The 14,440-nt window shown below is 42.2% G+C and overlaps 1 protein-coding gene across 1 annotated transcript in view; it reads right to left on the minus strand.

The window, feature by feature from the left end:
• Positions 1 to 14,440, minus strand: part of CCDC88C (coiled-coil domain containing 88C) — a 143,351-nt gene that overhangs the window by 61,507 nt on the left and 67,404 nt on the right. Inside the window, exons 5-10 of the mRNA XM_075065860.1 lie at positions 8,635 to 8,693; positions 6,735 to 6,818; positions 4,622 to 4,762; positions 3,590 to 3,774; positions 2,745 to 2,826; positions 2,129 to 2,287 (exon numbers count right to left, since the gene is read on the minus strand). Of these exons, the coding sequence (XP_074921961.1) occupies positions 2,129 to 2,287; positions 2,745 to 2,826; positions 3,590 to 3,774; positions 4,622 to 4,762; positions 6,735 to 6,818; positions 8,635 to 8,693 (710 nt within the window). The remainder of the gene's footprint in view (positions 1 to 2,128; positions 2,288 to 2,744; positions 2,827 to 3,589; positions 3,775 to 4,621; positions 4,763 to 6,734; positions 6,819 to 8,634; positions 8,694 to 14,440) is intronic.

The following is a 14,440-nucleotide window of genomic DNA, read 5'->3' on the forward strand; positions in this document are numbered from 1 at the left end:
CCAAAAATTCCCTCCCTGACTTTGAAAAATCCAGTTTCCTGATTGGTCCTCTGGTCAGGTGTTTGGTTCCCTTTGTTAACCCTTTACAGGTAAAAGAAACATTAACCCTTAGCTATTTATGACACATGCTACCAGAATCAACTCCTCTGCATGCTTTGGGCAGCAGACTAAAGTACAGCAGCACAGAGCTGAAGGGAAAATGTCAAGACATGGCTCTGCTATTTAGTGTGCATGATAGGGTTAATGCACAACTGACTTGCCAGCTTGAAGGAGTAGGAGAGAGACACGATTTACAGTAAGGGATTCCAGTAAACTGGAAATTGCCAGCAGAGAGGAGCCTGCCTCAGTTTGCAGTTTATACATTTGATACTCAGCAGGCTTAGTGGACCTATTCATACGATGCAGTGGACAGCTGGCCCCCTGGGTTGGCAAAGAGAAAAATGTATTTACAAGGCGAGGTCTGCAAACCATAAAGAACCGCCATGTTTTCAGCAGGCAGTGTTATGGGCGTATGTTTTGGTGACACTGACACTCCATTATCTCAGAGCCAGGAGCTTCATCTACTTACAGTTTGGGCCCAATCTTGAAGTCAATTGCAAAATTTCCTCTAACTTCAATGTAAGCAGAACTGGGATTACATGATTCCAAGATTCAGCCTCCAGAATCAATCTCAGACAGTCTTTTGATTGCATCTGACTCTGGCTAAAGTGCCACATTCTTCCATTGGAAAGGCAAAGAATTACTCAACCAGCCCAAAGCATTCTCTTTGTTGCTAGTGGCGTGACAGTAACAATCAGATATTTATCCATAGGACAAGCAGAAGAACTTTGTCTGTTTTTGCTTACCATAAAGGTTTCATACACACTAAAATAAACAAGCAAATTGGATGCTGCAAGGTACAGGACTTCAGTATTAGTCTGATTCAGTTCTGGAGCCCATATATAGTGGATTCAGTGAAGTATTTGTTGACAGCTGTTTCCCACAATCTTAGTCACACGTTGAGTCTATCCATTTTCTTCAGCATGAACCCTAACAGAAGCAAGCAGGGCTAATGCAAATTCACTGAGCAGAGCCGTCCGTTGGGTACTGTGAATTGGGGTGACTGTTCCAGGTCCCTTGCTTTGGGGGGCCCCGTGGCCCGGACCAACTGGCTGGTGTGGTCGGTCCCAGAAGTGATGGATTCAACACTTCTGCTCCAGACCCCGCACCCCATTAAGGACACTAAGGCAACCCTTCCTGCCACAGGTCACTGCTATCTTCCCACATTACCAGAAACAGGTCCATCCATGTTTCTAGCACAGAATCCTCAGCTCTCCCTCTCTATTAGTTTTAAGTGGAAAAGAATTAGTAAGAACGAGCAGCAGAAAAACTCCAGAAGGGTAGAATTAGGTGCTTGTACTGTGGGTGAGATGAAATGGTGTGGCAGGTATACCTCTGTATCAGGGAAATGTAGGGGATCTCAAGAGTTAAAGATGAGATTCACCAAGAGGCCTAGAAAGAGTGAAATAGGATGAGCAGTGGCCTGAAGTGGCTAAGCAGAAGATATTGGTATTACTAATAGCATAAACTTATAGGTACAAACACTCCACTTAAGAGCACTTTCTCTGTTATTTACTAAGGCCAACATTTGCAGATTTTGATTCCTAAAGTTTGCCATCCAAAACTATACTTAAAAATTTCTAGCCACTTCAGTTGGAACCGCAGATGCTAAGAACCTCTGAAAAAATCAGGCCACTTATTTAGATTATTAGCACAGGGTACTCACAAATGGAAAATTTTGGCCAAAGAATCAACACTGGTACAAAGACAGCTTGACCTGTAGTGTCAAAGAACAGGGCTGCTACAGTCAGCCACATAATGGAGACCCAATAGATCTATAACGAGGGGGCTTTTCAGCACTGGCCTAGCCTCTCTCTCACTGTTGAGAGTTTTACCGCTGACTCCAATGGGGGAGCAGAGCTAGGCCATTGCTGAGTGCTTTCAAAAATCCCATCCATCAGGTATTTTCTGGAACTTCACTTTGCTTTAATGTGCTGCTAGAGTGATTACAAATGAAGCACGAACTGGTAAGCAGCACTGGGGAAAATGGGCCCTGCACAGCAGATTTTTTTTCCTGATCTTCACTTGCCTCCATACGAGCCTTGTAGAAATCTACGTCATGCAGTTTCTCTTTACACCGGACTAGTTCCATCTCGAGTCTCTCGACTCTGTTTGCTCTCTCTCTCAGTGAATCCAGTTCATCTCTGTATGCTCGGGCGGAGCGTGCATCAGCTGCCAGGTGGATGTTCTGGGAAAAGTGACAGACAAATGGAAAAAAATAAAATTAACCCCCCCATGCTGGTAAAACTCATGACATACCCCTTTCCCTGCCCCCAAGTCCAAATGAGAGGAGGTGAATGGAAAGCCAGGAGTGACCCCACAGTGCAAGTGTGGGGAAGCCTTCAATTAGCCATCAAACTCATTGCAGGATTGAGTGGTAACTCAGCCTGCAGAGATTCTTCAGTTTTCAATGATCAGCGCTGTAGATGCTCCAGGCATTACTGGACAAGCCAGTGAACTGACCAGATGAGACCTGCTCTCACCAGTAAGTCACCGCATTATTCTGTTACAATCAGACCAACATGCTGCAGTAACTTGGTTCCATCATTCAAATTTCATGAGAAGAATTTTTATCTTACTATTGAAAGCAATTTTTAAAGTGGTGTGTGTCACGGCAGTGTTACAACTGAAGAAGCTCCACTTACCTCCTGTTTTATTTTCTGCAGCTCTTGTACAAGCTGTTCTGCTTCATGTTTAGTGTCCACAAGTTGCTCAGATTTTTCTTCCCTGAAAATGATTAGGGAAAACTTAATAAGAAACTATAACTGTAACAGTACTTATGGCATTAACATCATGACAAGATGCAGAGGGTATTAGTCACAGGAGTCAACCAGGAATATCTGGACACAAGACCGTCTAGATTTTCTTGGTGCTGCTCCAGTTTCAAAGTTACCAATAGCTGCAGATGTTTTCGTGTGGGGCCCTGAGCCACAGGAAATTTGGGACTGTCTCTCTTTTTTAAATCATCATTTCACCTGCCATTCCTACTGCCACAGCTAACAGCCATTTTTTAATCAGTTCTTCCCAACAATCAGTGCCAACAAGCAAGGGTAATATGTATGCATGTAGGGAAGGGGAAATACCAACTGGAATCAACAATCTTTGAAAACTTACGGATGGCACAGGGGTGGGGAGGGGAAGAAGGAAAAGGGGAAGAAAGTGTGAGGGATGTGGGAAGGCAAGAAAAGAGGGAAGGGAAAGACAAACTAATGGATGTTTGAGATTGGTGACAAGAAAGAGGGAAGATGGGAGAAGGCGAAGCCAGCTATATTGCGTGCATCCTTTCCTTGAGCAACCGCCCACCCCCAACATACAAGACTCAAATCTACAGCAAGTCTGCACGCAGAACTCCGAGACAAGTCAAGGAGTTGAAGCCAATGGACAATGCGATGCTGCAGACTCAGGCTTAATACACGTTTACTTGACACTGTTAGCAAAGAATCTGAAATAGAGAGCATTTCTCTAGCAGCCCAGGCGTTTAGTGACTTACAATTCCTGTCGGACCCTTCTCAGCTTTGCTCGTGTGTCTGCCAGCTCAACAGCCAGGTGCTGCTTGTCCTCACTGGAGAAACGACTCGCTAGGTTTGGTGAAGAGTCCGGACTAGATGTTTTCAAAGGACTTGGTGGTTGCTGAGACTGTAGATAATCTCTCTCTTGAGTGAGATCCACAATCAGCTGGAAAAGGAGAGAGGCCAGTGGCATTAACAAGAAATAACAATACATTGCACTTGTAGCTCCTTTCACTCAAGCACCTCAAAGTACTTTGCAAAGGTGGGTAATTATTAGCGTACCTTACAGATGTGGAAACTCAAGCACAGAAGGTTCAGGTGATGTACCTAATGTCACACACACAAATCAGTGACAGAGTTGGGAACAGAACACAATTTTGATTCCCAGTCCTTTGCTGACCACTGGAATACATTACATCCTAGTGTTTTAGATAAGGACTTTATTTTGCTTTGAGTTTTTATAAAAACTGCAACAATTTACAGGTTTAACGAATACAATCAGAGTCAAATCAATAACAGTCGGAAGAGGAGGAAGTTAAGAGATCTCAGTCAGGAGAAGAAAGGTTTCTAGCAGAGATCTGAAATAAGATTAACTGATGAGTCACAGATAATGAGAAAAGATGTCACTGGTGGCATAAGCTAGAGAGAAGGCTCTTGAACCAACAATGGCAGATATTGTGGGAAGGATAGAAAAATATCCGCTCAGAGAAGAGAATAAGAGACAAAAACTTTATGGCAAATTCACAAAAGAAAGCATATTGTGTTTCCTGCACACACTTCTTCACAGATCAATTCTCTGTAGCTCGAGTATACAATTTATGAGAGCAGCAAGGCATGATTAAACATCACTCTAACGAATGCTAGAATTTTCGGAGATTTAACAGAGTGACAAGAGACTGAACCTTAAATGAAACATAGAGGCAGTCAGTACAGAAGCAAAAGACAATAGAAAAGCAGAGCCTGTGTCTGATCCCTCAAATGAACTGTATGAGAAACAGACATCTCATTCATACTTCTGTGCACTCGTCTCTCTCATCAATAAGCCTCTTGAGATGGAAAACCATATTTCTTGAGAGAGACTCCAGTTCTTCTGGGGCCATATCTGGCAGCTCTAGCCACTGCAAGTCAAACACATTCTCCTGGTTCTGAGTCACCTGCAAACAAGAACAAAATACAGTTTTTGTTTTTTTAATTTTCAAATGTTGCTTGTTGAATTGATTCATTCTGTGCAAGGATTTTCTTTCAAGTTTGCTACTTATATAACTCAGCTGTTGGAATCAGTACAGTTCCTCTTCCAATTGTCACCAATTTTCAAGAATTAATGAGTGGGCAAACCTAATCATAAATGTCACTTTTCAACAAATATAGCCAGGAAATGGTGCAGAAATGCTCAGTTCAACTGCAACATCATGTAACAAAGCTTCTAATTTTCACAAGCTAGCTAGATTTAGAAAAAGTGGCTGGATAATTTTGTGCTCAAGAACACTAAGAGTACTGTACTGAACTCTCAATCTTCATGTGAGTGAGCTAGTCTCTGCAAGAGTCAGGAAGGTATTGGCCCTGTACTGCACAATTAGCTACGTGCATTATTGTGGGGGTGACAAGGTTTGTGCTTCCCCTGACGCTCTGGTATTTGATCACTGCCACAGGGAGTATCTGACTTAATAGATCTGATGTGGCAGTGATCTAATCTGGAATGGAGAAAAAAAATTTTTTTTTAACTATAATTCTCTCAAAATTGCTTTTTTTCCAAATGATGTTGCTGAAAACTGCACTGGATTGGAAAGGTTCTTTTAAAGTTGCTATGTCCACATTTAGGGCTATGCATGTTTCTGCTTTTACCAGAACCATATTCTTTATATTCCTTAGTCTTTAAATGAAATTGCTAGTCTGTGGCATCTGCTTTTAGAAAGCAGATTCCAAAATATATTAAAAGGTTATTGTCAACTTCTTCTAACAGTATGTGTTCCCCAACCCACCTAAGTTAGTTGGTTTTTCGCTTCTGCATCAGATGAAGCCAGCACATCCTGAGAGAACGTGCATTTTGTACTTCAGGCCTGTCCAGTAGAGAGCATTTACAGGAGGCTTCACCTGAACTCCCAGAAAGTGGGATGATAGTTGTTGTTTGAGCAAAAAATTTTTTTTCTTTTAACGAAGCATTTAGAATCCAGGCAACATATGTCACCAAATTATACCATTTTTAAAAGACTGAAATCAAATTTTGGACCATCGATAATATTTTCAAAAGCACTTATGTGATTTAGGTTCTTAAGTCCCAATTTCAAAAGTGCCACCGGCACTTGGGAGTCTCATTGCTTTCTAATGGGACTTAAGCTCTTAAGTGACTTTTGAAAATAAGACTAAATCACTAACGTGCTTCTGAAAATTCTACCTGAAACCCTTTCCGTGTATCTTTATAAAACTACTTTCAGTCTGAACTGACGTTTGGCAATTCTGACATTTATCACTGGCATTCTTTGAGAAGTGGTTAGCCCAATTAATTTCCCAACCACCTAGTATTTTTACTTTTTAATTTGATTACACTTAGAGAGAAGCAGTGATTCCCAGCTCATGTAGACATACCTGTGCTAGCACTACACAAACTAGCATGCTAAAAACAGCAGAATAGCTGGAGTAGCAAGGGAAGGTGGCTCGGGCTAGCCACCCAAGTACGTACCTAGTGCATCCGGGTGGGCACATATTTGGCAGGTAGCCCAAGCTGCTACTCAGACTATCCGGGCTATACTACTAGTTTTAATGTGAGCATGTCTATGCAAGCTGGGAATCATACCTCCAAGCCCCAAAATAGATATAGATCATAGATTATTAGGGTTGGAAGGGACCTCAGGAGATCATCTAGTCCAACCCCCTGCTCAAAGCAGGACAAATCCCCAAATGGCCCCCTCAAGGATTGAACTCACAACCCTGGGTTTAGCAGGCCAATGCTCAAACCACTAAGCTATCCCTCCTCCCCATACATTCATGGAATATATCTTTCTTTGTGTCAAACACACTAGTGCCACTATGAAAGGTTAACCTGTGCTACTACATAGCAAAGTAAACAATACCACTGAACCATCAGGAGAAGAAAAAAAGAAAGAAAGCTTCAAGTGCTTAGAACCCTACCTCCTGAATGTGTGAAACAATTGCAGCCTGAGTCTCAATATCCAGTTGTTTTATTCTTTCGATAAACTCTTCCTTTCTTTCACACTGTAAACAAACAGGAAATAAATACACATGTCACTTGAAAACGGCTATGGATAAAAACTCTACCATGGTGTGATTTTTTTTGAACATCTCTGCACAGCTAAAAGGACACTTGCAACACCAAGGGCCAGACTCTGTCACGCTTACTCACATTGAGTAGCTGGTGCTTTATTGCACTATTCCAATGCTCCTTGAGGTCACTGAACTAACTGACGAGTCAATGAACATGCGGTCTGAGTAAGGGTGACTGAGTCTTGCCAAAAGTTTTTAAACTTAAGGCTAATTTAAATGTCAGAAAGAAACCCAAACAAAATCCAACCTCCCCCCACTCAAGCTAAAAATCAAGGATTGGATCCATAGCTGGTGTAAATCAGCAAAGCGTCACTGATTTCGAAGGAGCTACACCAACATATAGCAGCTGAGGATCTGGCACTAACTTGACATTATTTAAACCATTTGTTTACTTTTTGCATTTCGCTCATCTTGGGCAACGACAACAGATCAGTTGGTTTTGCTTTTGCTTCTGCTCACTTCAGCTTCATTTTTTGGTTCTTGGGCACTAATTAAATGTTTGCTTTGTATGTAAAATATTTAATGAAAAATAAATGACATTTTAACTCCATAGCTTCACAACTCTATTTTTATCAAATTAGTTTTGTAAATCTTAAAAAACAAAAAAATACTCCACACAATAAGAGTCTGAAAATTTGGGACCCCAAGTTGGCAAAATCTCTAGACAGAAGTAACAGAGAAGTTGAACATTTCCACAGTCTGTTTTTTGTTGATTCCATGATACACAGTGACGATTTTGGCCCAGTTCTGAGTACAACCATTCACTTCAGGTCTTTAAACAGGAACTGAGACTATTCAGCCCCTTGCCGAATCCGGTCTTTTATTCTGTGTGTTAATGTGTGTTAGTAAGTATAAAGTGCCGAACAGTTACATGAAGAGAGCACTGCTCTGACATAATTGACTTGACATAGCTGGGCAGGGAGAGTGTTCTAAGGCATGACAAGAACATTAGACAGACACACAAACAAGGTCAATTATAAGTAAAGACTGGCCCGCAAGATTCCTATTGTCTGTTACAACAGTTTACAGTGGAATTCCAAACACAGAGCTTCGGTGTGCAGGACACTGATTCCTTTATTTGGTTAACTGTCATGTATTTCAGGGGAATTTACCATATGTATCGGCTGTCCACTTGGTTTAACAACACAGCATAAAAACCCTCACGTGATCATACAGAGTTCCTATTTAGGACCTTCTGGCTACACATATTAAAAAAAAAAAAAGGGGCGGCTGAGCAGTATGCGTTAGAAGACATGATTAGATGTTGGCTTATCTATTCTCTTTGCACTAATGTACTCCACTACATTCCTGTATATTATAACAACAAAAAACACCAACCCCAGTACAAAAACAAACCAACTCCCTCTCCCCCACAACAATCCTTAGACTAAGGAGATTGTTCACACTCCCGTTCTCTCCTGCAGGAATTACTGTGTGCCAATGATTTGGATTGCCTAATTGTGACAGCATGCATCAAAGCGCTGGTTCAAACAGTGGCAAGGCAGGTGGCAAGCTGAGGCTATAGCTTATTATGCAAAATGTGCTAATTTTTCTCCCATCTCCTTTCCCCTGGTTTTTCTGTTTCATCCATCTATTGTGTCTTACAATTCTAGACCACAAACTGTCTGGGGCAGTACAGCACTTAGCATAATGGGACTGGATCATTGATTGGCACTTCTAGTTCCAGCACCAAAACCAGATTCAAATGACTATTAAAATATTTTGTAATTCCATAAGGCATGCTTACCTGTACAGCACAGCCCAACACCAACAACAGCATCTTCTTAATTTCATCCATACTTTTACCTACATTGAAAGAAAAGAGGCAAATCAGTCCACATGCACAACACAAGTCACGAAAAATACTTGCATAAAGTGATTATCTCAAAACGTAGAGCAAAGCCCTGTCGGATTGGAGTAATACCCTTTGATTTAACTGAGTGCTTGCATATATACACACACATCTAGATCTGTTTAACATGATTTCAATGTAGCAAAATGGCTGTTATAGATGCAATTAACAGATCCATCAAAGCACTTATGCATTTGCCTGTACAGGCACTATGCTTGATCCCTTAATTCTGATGAAGTAAAAATACAAAGCAGGAGTGGAGGAGGGATTGTTTTTAAAAGGAAACCCCCCTGACAACCCAAATTACACATTTTAAAAGTAATCACCACACAGCTTCCCCCAGAGTTAAAATAAGAATGCTGAAGACTAGTAGTGTGTACTTAAATTCACTGTCTATCAGAGTGGTATGCTTCAGCAAGGAGCGTTGTCTCTGTTCTGCAACCAAGTGTACACACTTTGAAGTGAATGCTCCATGTGCTAAGAGAAAAAAAATAGGCTGTGTAGAACAGAGAATATTCAGCTACCACATGCTCGTGGATCTGGCGGGGAAACGGGGCATAAGCGGGATGCTATTGAAGGGAATCTTGCTGTGTCCAAGAACCCAGCAAGTATCATTCTCATTCTTAGGTGAAGAAAAAGAGTGCTATGGAAGGGGAATTGCTCTGGCTTATTGCCAAGTTCAGATCTTGTCTCAGCAAAATTAAAATATGGCTATTACCTCCTCATTGGGAAGTAAAGAAAGTTATATAATAGTAAAGATAAAGGATGAAGAAATTAGAAGAACAAAAGGTTGAGGCATAACTGAAATTGCATATCCAGCTGGTAAAAAACTGGAGGCAAGTTGGATTCAAAATGCAACATCCAGGAAATGCCTGACATCATACACACCATGCCAAAAAAATAGGCAATGCATAGTTTTCTCGCCCTTACCCATCTGTAAATGTATGCACTCTTCACACACTGTATAATAGTGAGATAAACATTTTCACATTCTGCACCTCTCTACTTGGGTGTTCGATTGTTCATATCTATATACAGGCAGAGGAAGGAAATTCCCTCTACTCACTGAGAAGTTTGCTTGTGTAACTGTATTAACACACCACCATGCCCTTGTAAGGCTGTGTTGTGCTGTAAGTTACATGCATCTGCAGGACTGACAGTAGAGAACTGGAGTGAAACTGATTAATCAATTATGCTAACCCAGCATTTCAGATTAACAAAGAAGGCACACTGACCTAGATTAGCAAAGGGGTGGAGTTTCAACCTGAGACTCTTGCAATACAGACCAACCAAAGTTACTCTTAAAAAAAGAATTATTTTGCTTTTTTTTTCTCCCTATTTTCTTTTAACAAAAGTGCTCTGAAGCGTCTAAATAAACCATTTTTCTTAGCTAAATTTTCCAGGACAATCTGAGGAAAGAATGCTTTGTCTACTTAAAGAAAAAACCAACAATTTTATAAGGATCATTTTTAAAAGACATAAATAGTTTTTCGAGAGTGCTTCACACAAATTCGCAGTGCCTGATATGTATAAGAGCTGATTTATCAGTAGGTCTCCATTAGTAGAGCTCTAGTCTTCTAAGAAAACCTACAGCTGTAAACCCTGCCAGATCCCAGGCTATATTACAGGTATATTTTAATTTCCCTTCAGGCTATTTGAAACCTATTTTTCAAAAAGGGTTAACATCCTTCCTACATAAACACACAGTGTTACAGTATTCATGGCTTACTCTCTTTTGTACAATTGAATTTTTGTGTACACATAGAATCCAGAGTTTCGCACAAATAGAATAATGCTACATTATTCTGAGAGATATAGTCAACGTGAAATGTAGTCAATACCAAAAATGAACGGAGTTAGAAGTAGTTTCAGACAATATTTCTGCTTCTACGTACGCTTGCCCATTCTTCTGGCTTTACAATCAAATTTTCCTAATTACATTTTTTTTCTGTGTCTCCTGTTGCACCATAAAAGACCCTATGTAAAACTGACTGACTACACAGGAAGATTTGTTATTAGGTGTTTTAACAATAGGAACATAAACAATTCAGAGACGTGCTTTTAAAGTTGATGAACCTTTTAAACACTATTTAAAAAAAAAAAACCTCCAATACCTTTCTCCATCCTTCTATCAAATCCAGCTGAATCTTACTATATAGCAAGTGCTGTCTCAGGTGAATCAGCTGATCCTGCATGGGTGTAAAGTGAGCTTTCTTCCTGTGCTTACAAAATACTCCTTTTACAGGAATTGGGCCCCACACATTTTGAAGCCAGTGTCTGATAACTATTTGGTCCAGTCAGTCACTATTGCCCTAAGCAGATATTTAGCACTGGCCAGAAAACAAGAATTTCATTTAATAAAAAAAATGGAGGTTTTGGCATCATTCCCCATCAGTTTCAGAACAGACTCTGAGCAGGGACTTGAACCTTAGTCTCCCAGATCCCAAGTGAGTGGCCTAGTCACTGGGGTTCTTCTGGGGTCATTCTCTCTGACCAGAAATTCCCATCCTGGGCCTGAGAAACCTTCCTGACAAAACTTTAATCAAAATGGACATGGTTTTGGCTTTGACATATCAGTATTTTCTGACAAAAAAAATGTGTCATTGAAAAATTCCTGCAGTTTTACAGATATTGCCCAGGCATCTCACACATCTAACAGGACAATCCTAGGACAATTTTGAAATGAATAGTTTACATTCCAGGAAGAGCAGAACATGGATCTAAATTAGAAATCTTGTTTGCTTCTGCATTATTTATTTGGCATATGCAATCAGGTCAAGCCAAGCCACAGCGTTCTTATCAACAATGTTCAAGGCATGAAAATCTCCAGGAAGCTTAGTAATTTTGCAGTCCTCAACCAAGTATGTGATGATTTGTGGCTGTCCACATTGACATAGTGTACTGTCTTTAAAATGCCACCGAAATTCTGCTGCAGCACAAATTCCATGTCTGATACGAAACTGGTTGAGAAGGCTCCATTGCCATCATAATAAATCAAACCCAGGTTGACATTGTGCGGTGTCCAAGACAAGATAATGATTTGTCACTTTCTCTGCAAACCATGAAGCTTGCCCTATGTCCTCTACTGTAAACCCCTCACTTGGTAAACTTATCCACAACGAGCGCTGTGAGGGCAGACGACCATGTGGTGGATTAAACAAATCTTTAATTAACAGTAGATGTGGTATATCACACAATTTCATCACGAGCTTTGCTGCGCTTTCCTCTCTGCAAACACTGGGTGGAGCAATATTGCAAAGAACCAGTAATCGTGGTAGAGGAGTAGATTTAAGTATGCCTGAAATAATACACACGTTGGAATGAAGTTCTATCTCGATCATCCTTGTGTGAGATGAGCGAGCCCATACTGGAGTGCAGTACTCTGCCGCTGAATAACACAGTGCCAAGACTGAAGTGTGTAACATTTGGATGTTGGCATCCCATGTCATTCCGGCCAGTTTTCCGAGCAGGTTGTTGTGCGTTTTGACCTTAGTTGCTGACTTTGTACAATGGTCATGACATGCGAGAGTTCTATCCACAGTGAAGCCTAGATAGAGCAGGTGTGACTCATGCTTTATTCACCGACCACTGAAAACTATATTCATCTCTCTGCACGCTTGTGCATGATATAAATGGAAGACACTTGACAGGGGGTATGTCTACACTACGGGATTATTCCAATTTTACTTAAACCGGTTTGGTAAAACAGATTGTATAAAGTCAAGTGCACGTGGCCACACTAAGCACATTAATTTGGTGGTGTGCGTCCATGTACCGAGGCTAGCGTCCATTTCCAGAGCATTGCACTGTGGGTAGCTATCCCATAGTTCCCGCAGTCTCCCCCACCCATTGGAATTCTGGGTTGAGATCACAATGCATGTGGAGCAAAAAAGTGTCACGGGATGATTCTGGGTAAATGTCGTCACTCAATCCTTCTCCGTGAAAGCAACGGCAGACAATCATTCGCGCCCTTTTTCTCTGGATTGCCCTGGCAGATGCCATAGCATGGTAACCATGGAGCCTGTTTAGCCTTTTTTCACTGTCACTATATGTGTACTGGATGCTGCTGACAGACGTGGTACTGCAGTGCTACACAGCAGCATTCATTTGCCTTTGCAAAGTAGCAGAGACAGTTACCAGCCCTATTGCACCATCTGCTGCTTTGGAAATTGGCAGATGACGGTTACCAGTCATATTGTACCGTCTGCTGCTGTCATGGGTGCTCCTGGCTGGCCTCGCTGAGGTCGGCCGGGGGCGCATGGACAAAAATGGAATGACTCCCAGGTCATTCCCTTCTTTATGTTTTGTCTAAAAATAGAGTCAGTCCTGCCTAGAATATGGGGCAAGTCTACTAGAGAACCAGAGAGCACAGCCGCTCCGGGTCAGAGCCCCAGATATCCCACAGAAATGATGAGCTGCATGCCATTCTAGGGGTGCCCCTGCAACAACCCCACCATTGCTTCCCTCCTCCCACAACCCTCCTGGGCTACCGTGTGGCAGTTATCCCCCCTTTGTGTGATGAAGTAATAAAGAATGCAGAATAAGAAACACTGACTTTTTAGTGAGATAAAATGAGGGGAGGCAGCCTCCAGCTGCTATGATAGTCCAGCAGGACAGAATCTCCATTACTCATTAAAGGGTGGGGGAGAGAGGAGCACAGCCTCCTGCTGCTATGATAGTCCAGAAATCTCCATTAGACATGAATCTTTTCGGGGGAGAGGAGCATTTTTTTTGTTCCAAGGGGGCCTCCAGGGGGCTATGATGAGGATGGTTACAGCCCTATGCACCATCTGCCAGGACTGAATCTCCAGGGACGCAAAGCTTTAAAGAAGGGAATGACTGGGAGTCATTCCCATTTTTGCCAGGCGCCCCGGCCGACCTCACCGAGGCCAGCCAGGAGCACTCACAGGATGATGACAACGGACAGCTATCAGTCATTTTGTACCGTCTTGCCACCAGGGAGGGAGGGGAGGGGATGCTGCTGTTTAGCGCTGCAGCACCGCGTCTACCAGCAGCATCAGTAGACATACGGTGACATTGAAAAAAGGCGAGAAATGATTTTTTTCCCTTTCTTTGGGGGGAGGGGGGTGTAAATTGACGACATATTCCCTGAACCACTGGCGACAATGTTTTTGACCCTTCAGGCATTGGGAGCTCAGCCAAGAATGCAAATGCTTTTCGGAGACTGCAGGAACTGTGGGATAGCTGGAGTCCTCAGTCCCCCCTCCCTCCTCCATGAGCGTCCATTTGATTCTTTGGCTTTCCGTTACGCTTGTCACACAGCACTGTGTTGAGTCCCTGCTGCTGTGGCCTCTGTCTATCATAGCCTGGAGATTTTTTCAAATGCTTTGGCATTTCGTCTTCTGGAACAGAGCTCTGATAGAACAGATTTGTCTCCCCATACAGCGATCAGATCCAGTATCTCCCGTATGGTCCATGCTGGAGCTCTTTTTGGATTTGGGACTGCATTGCCACCCATGCTGATCAGAGCTCCACACTGGGCAACCAGGAAATGAAATTCAAAAGTTCGCAGGGCTTTTCCTGTCTAACTGGCCAGTGAATCCAAGTTCAGATTGCTTTCCAGAGCGGTCACAATGGTGCACTGTGGGATACCGCCTGGAGGCCAATACCGTCGATATTCGGCCACACTAACCCTAATCCGACATGGCAATACCGATTTCAGTGCTATTCTTCTCATCGG

The sequence above is a fragment of the Chelonoidis abingdonii genome, chromosome 4 (assembly GCF_003597395.2).
Source record: "Chelonoidis abingdonii isolate Lonesome George chromosome 4, CheloAbing_2.0, whole genome shotgun sequence".
In the NCBI taxonomy this organism is placed as follows: Eukaryota; Metazoa; Chordata; order Testudines; family Testudinidae; genus Chelonoidis; species Chelonoidis abingdonii.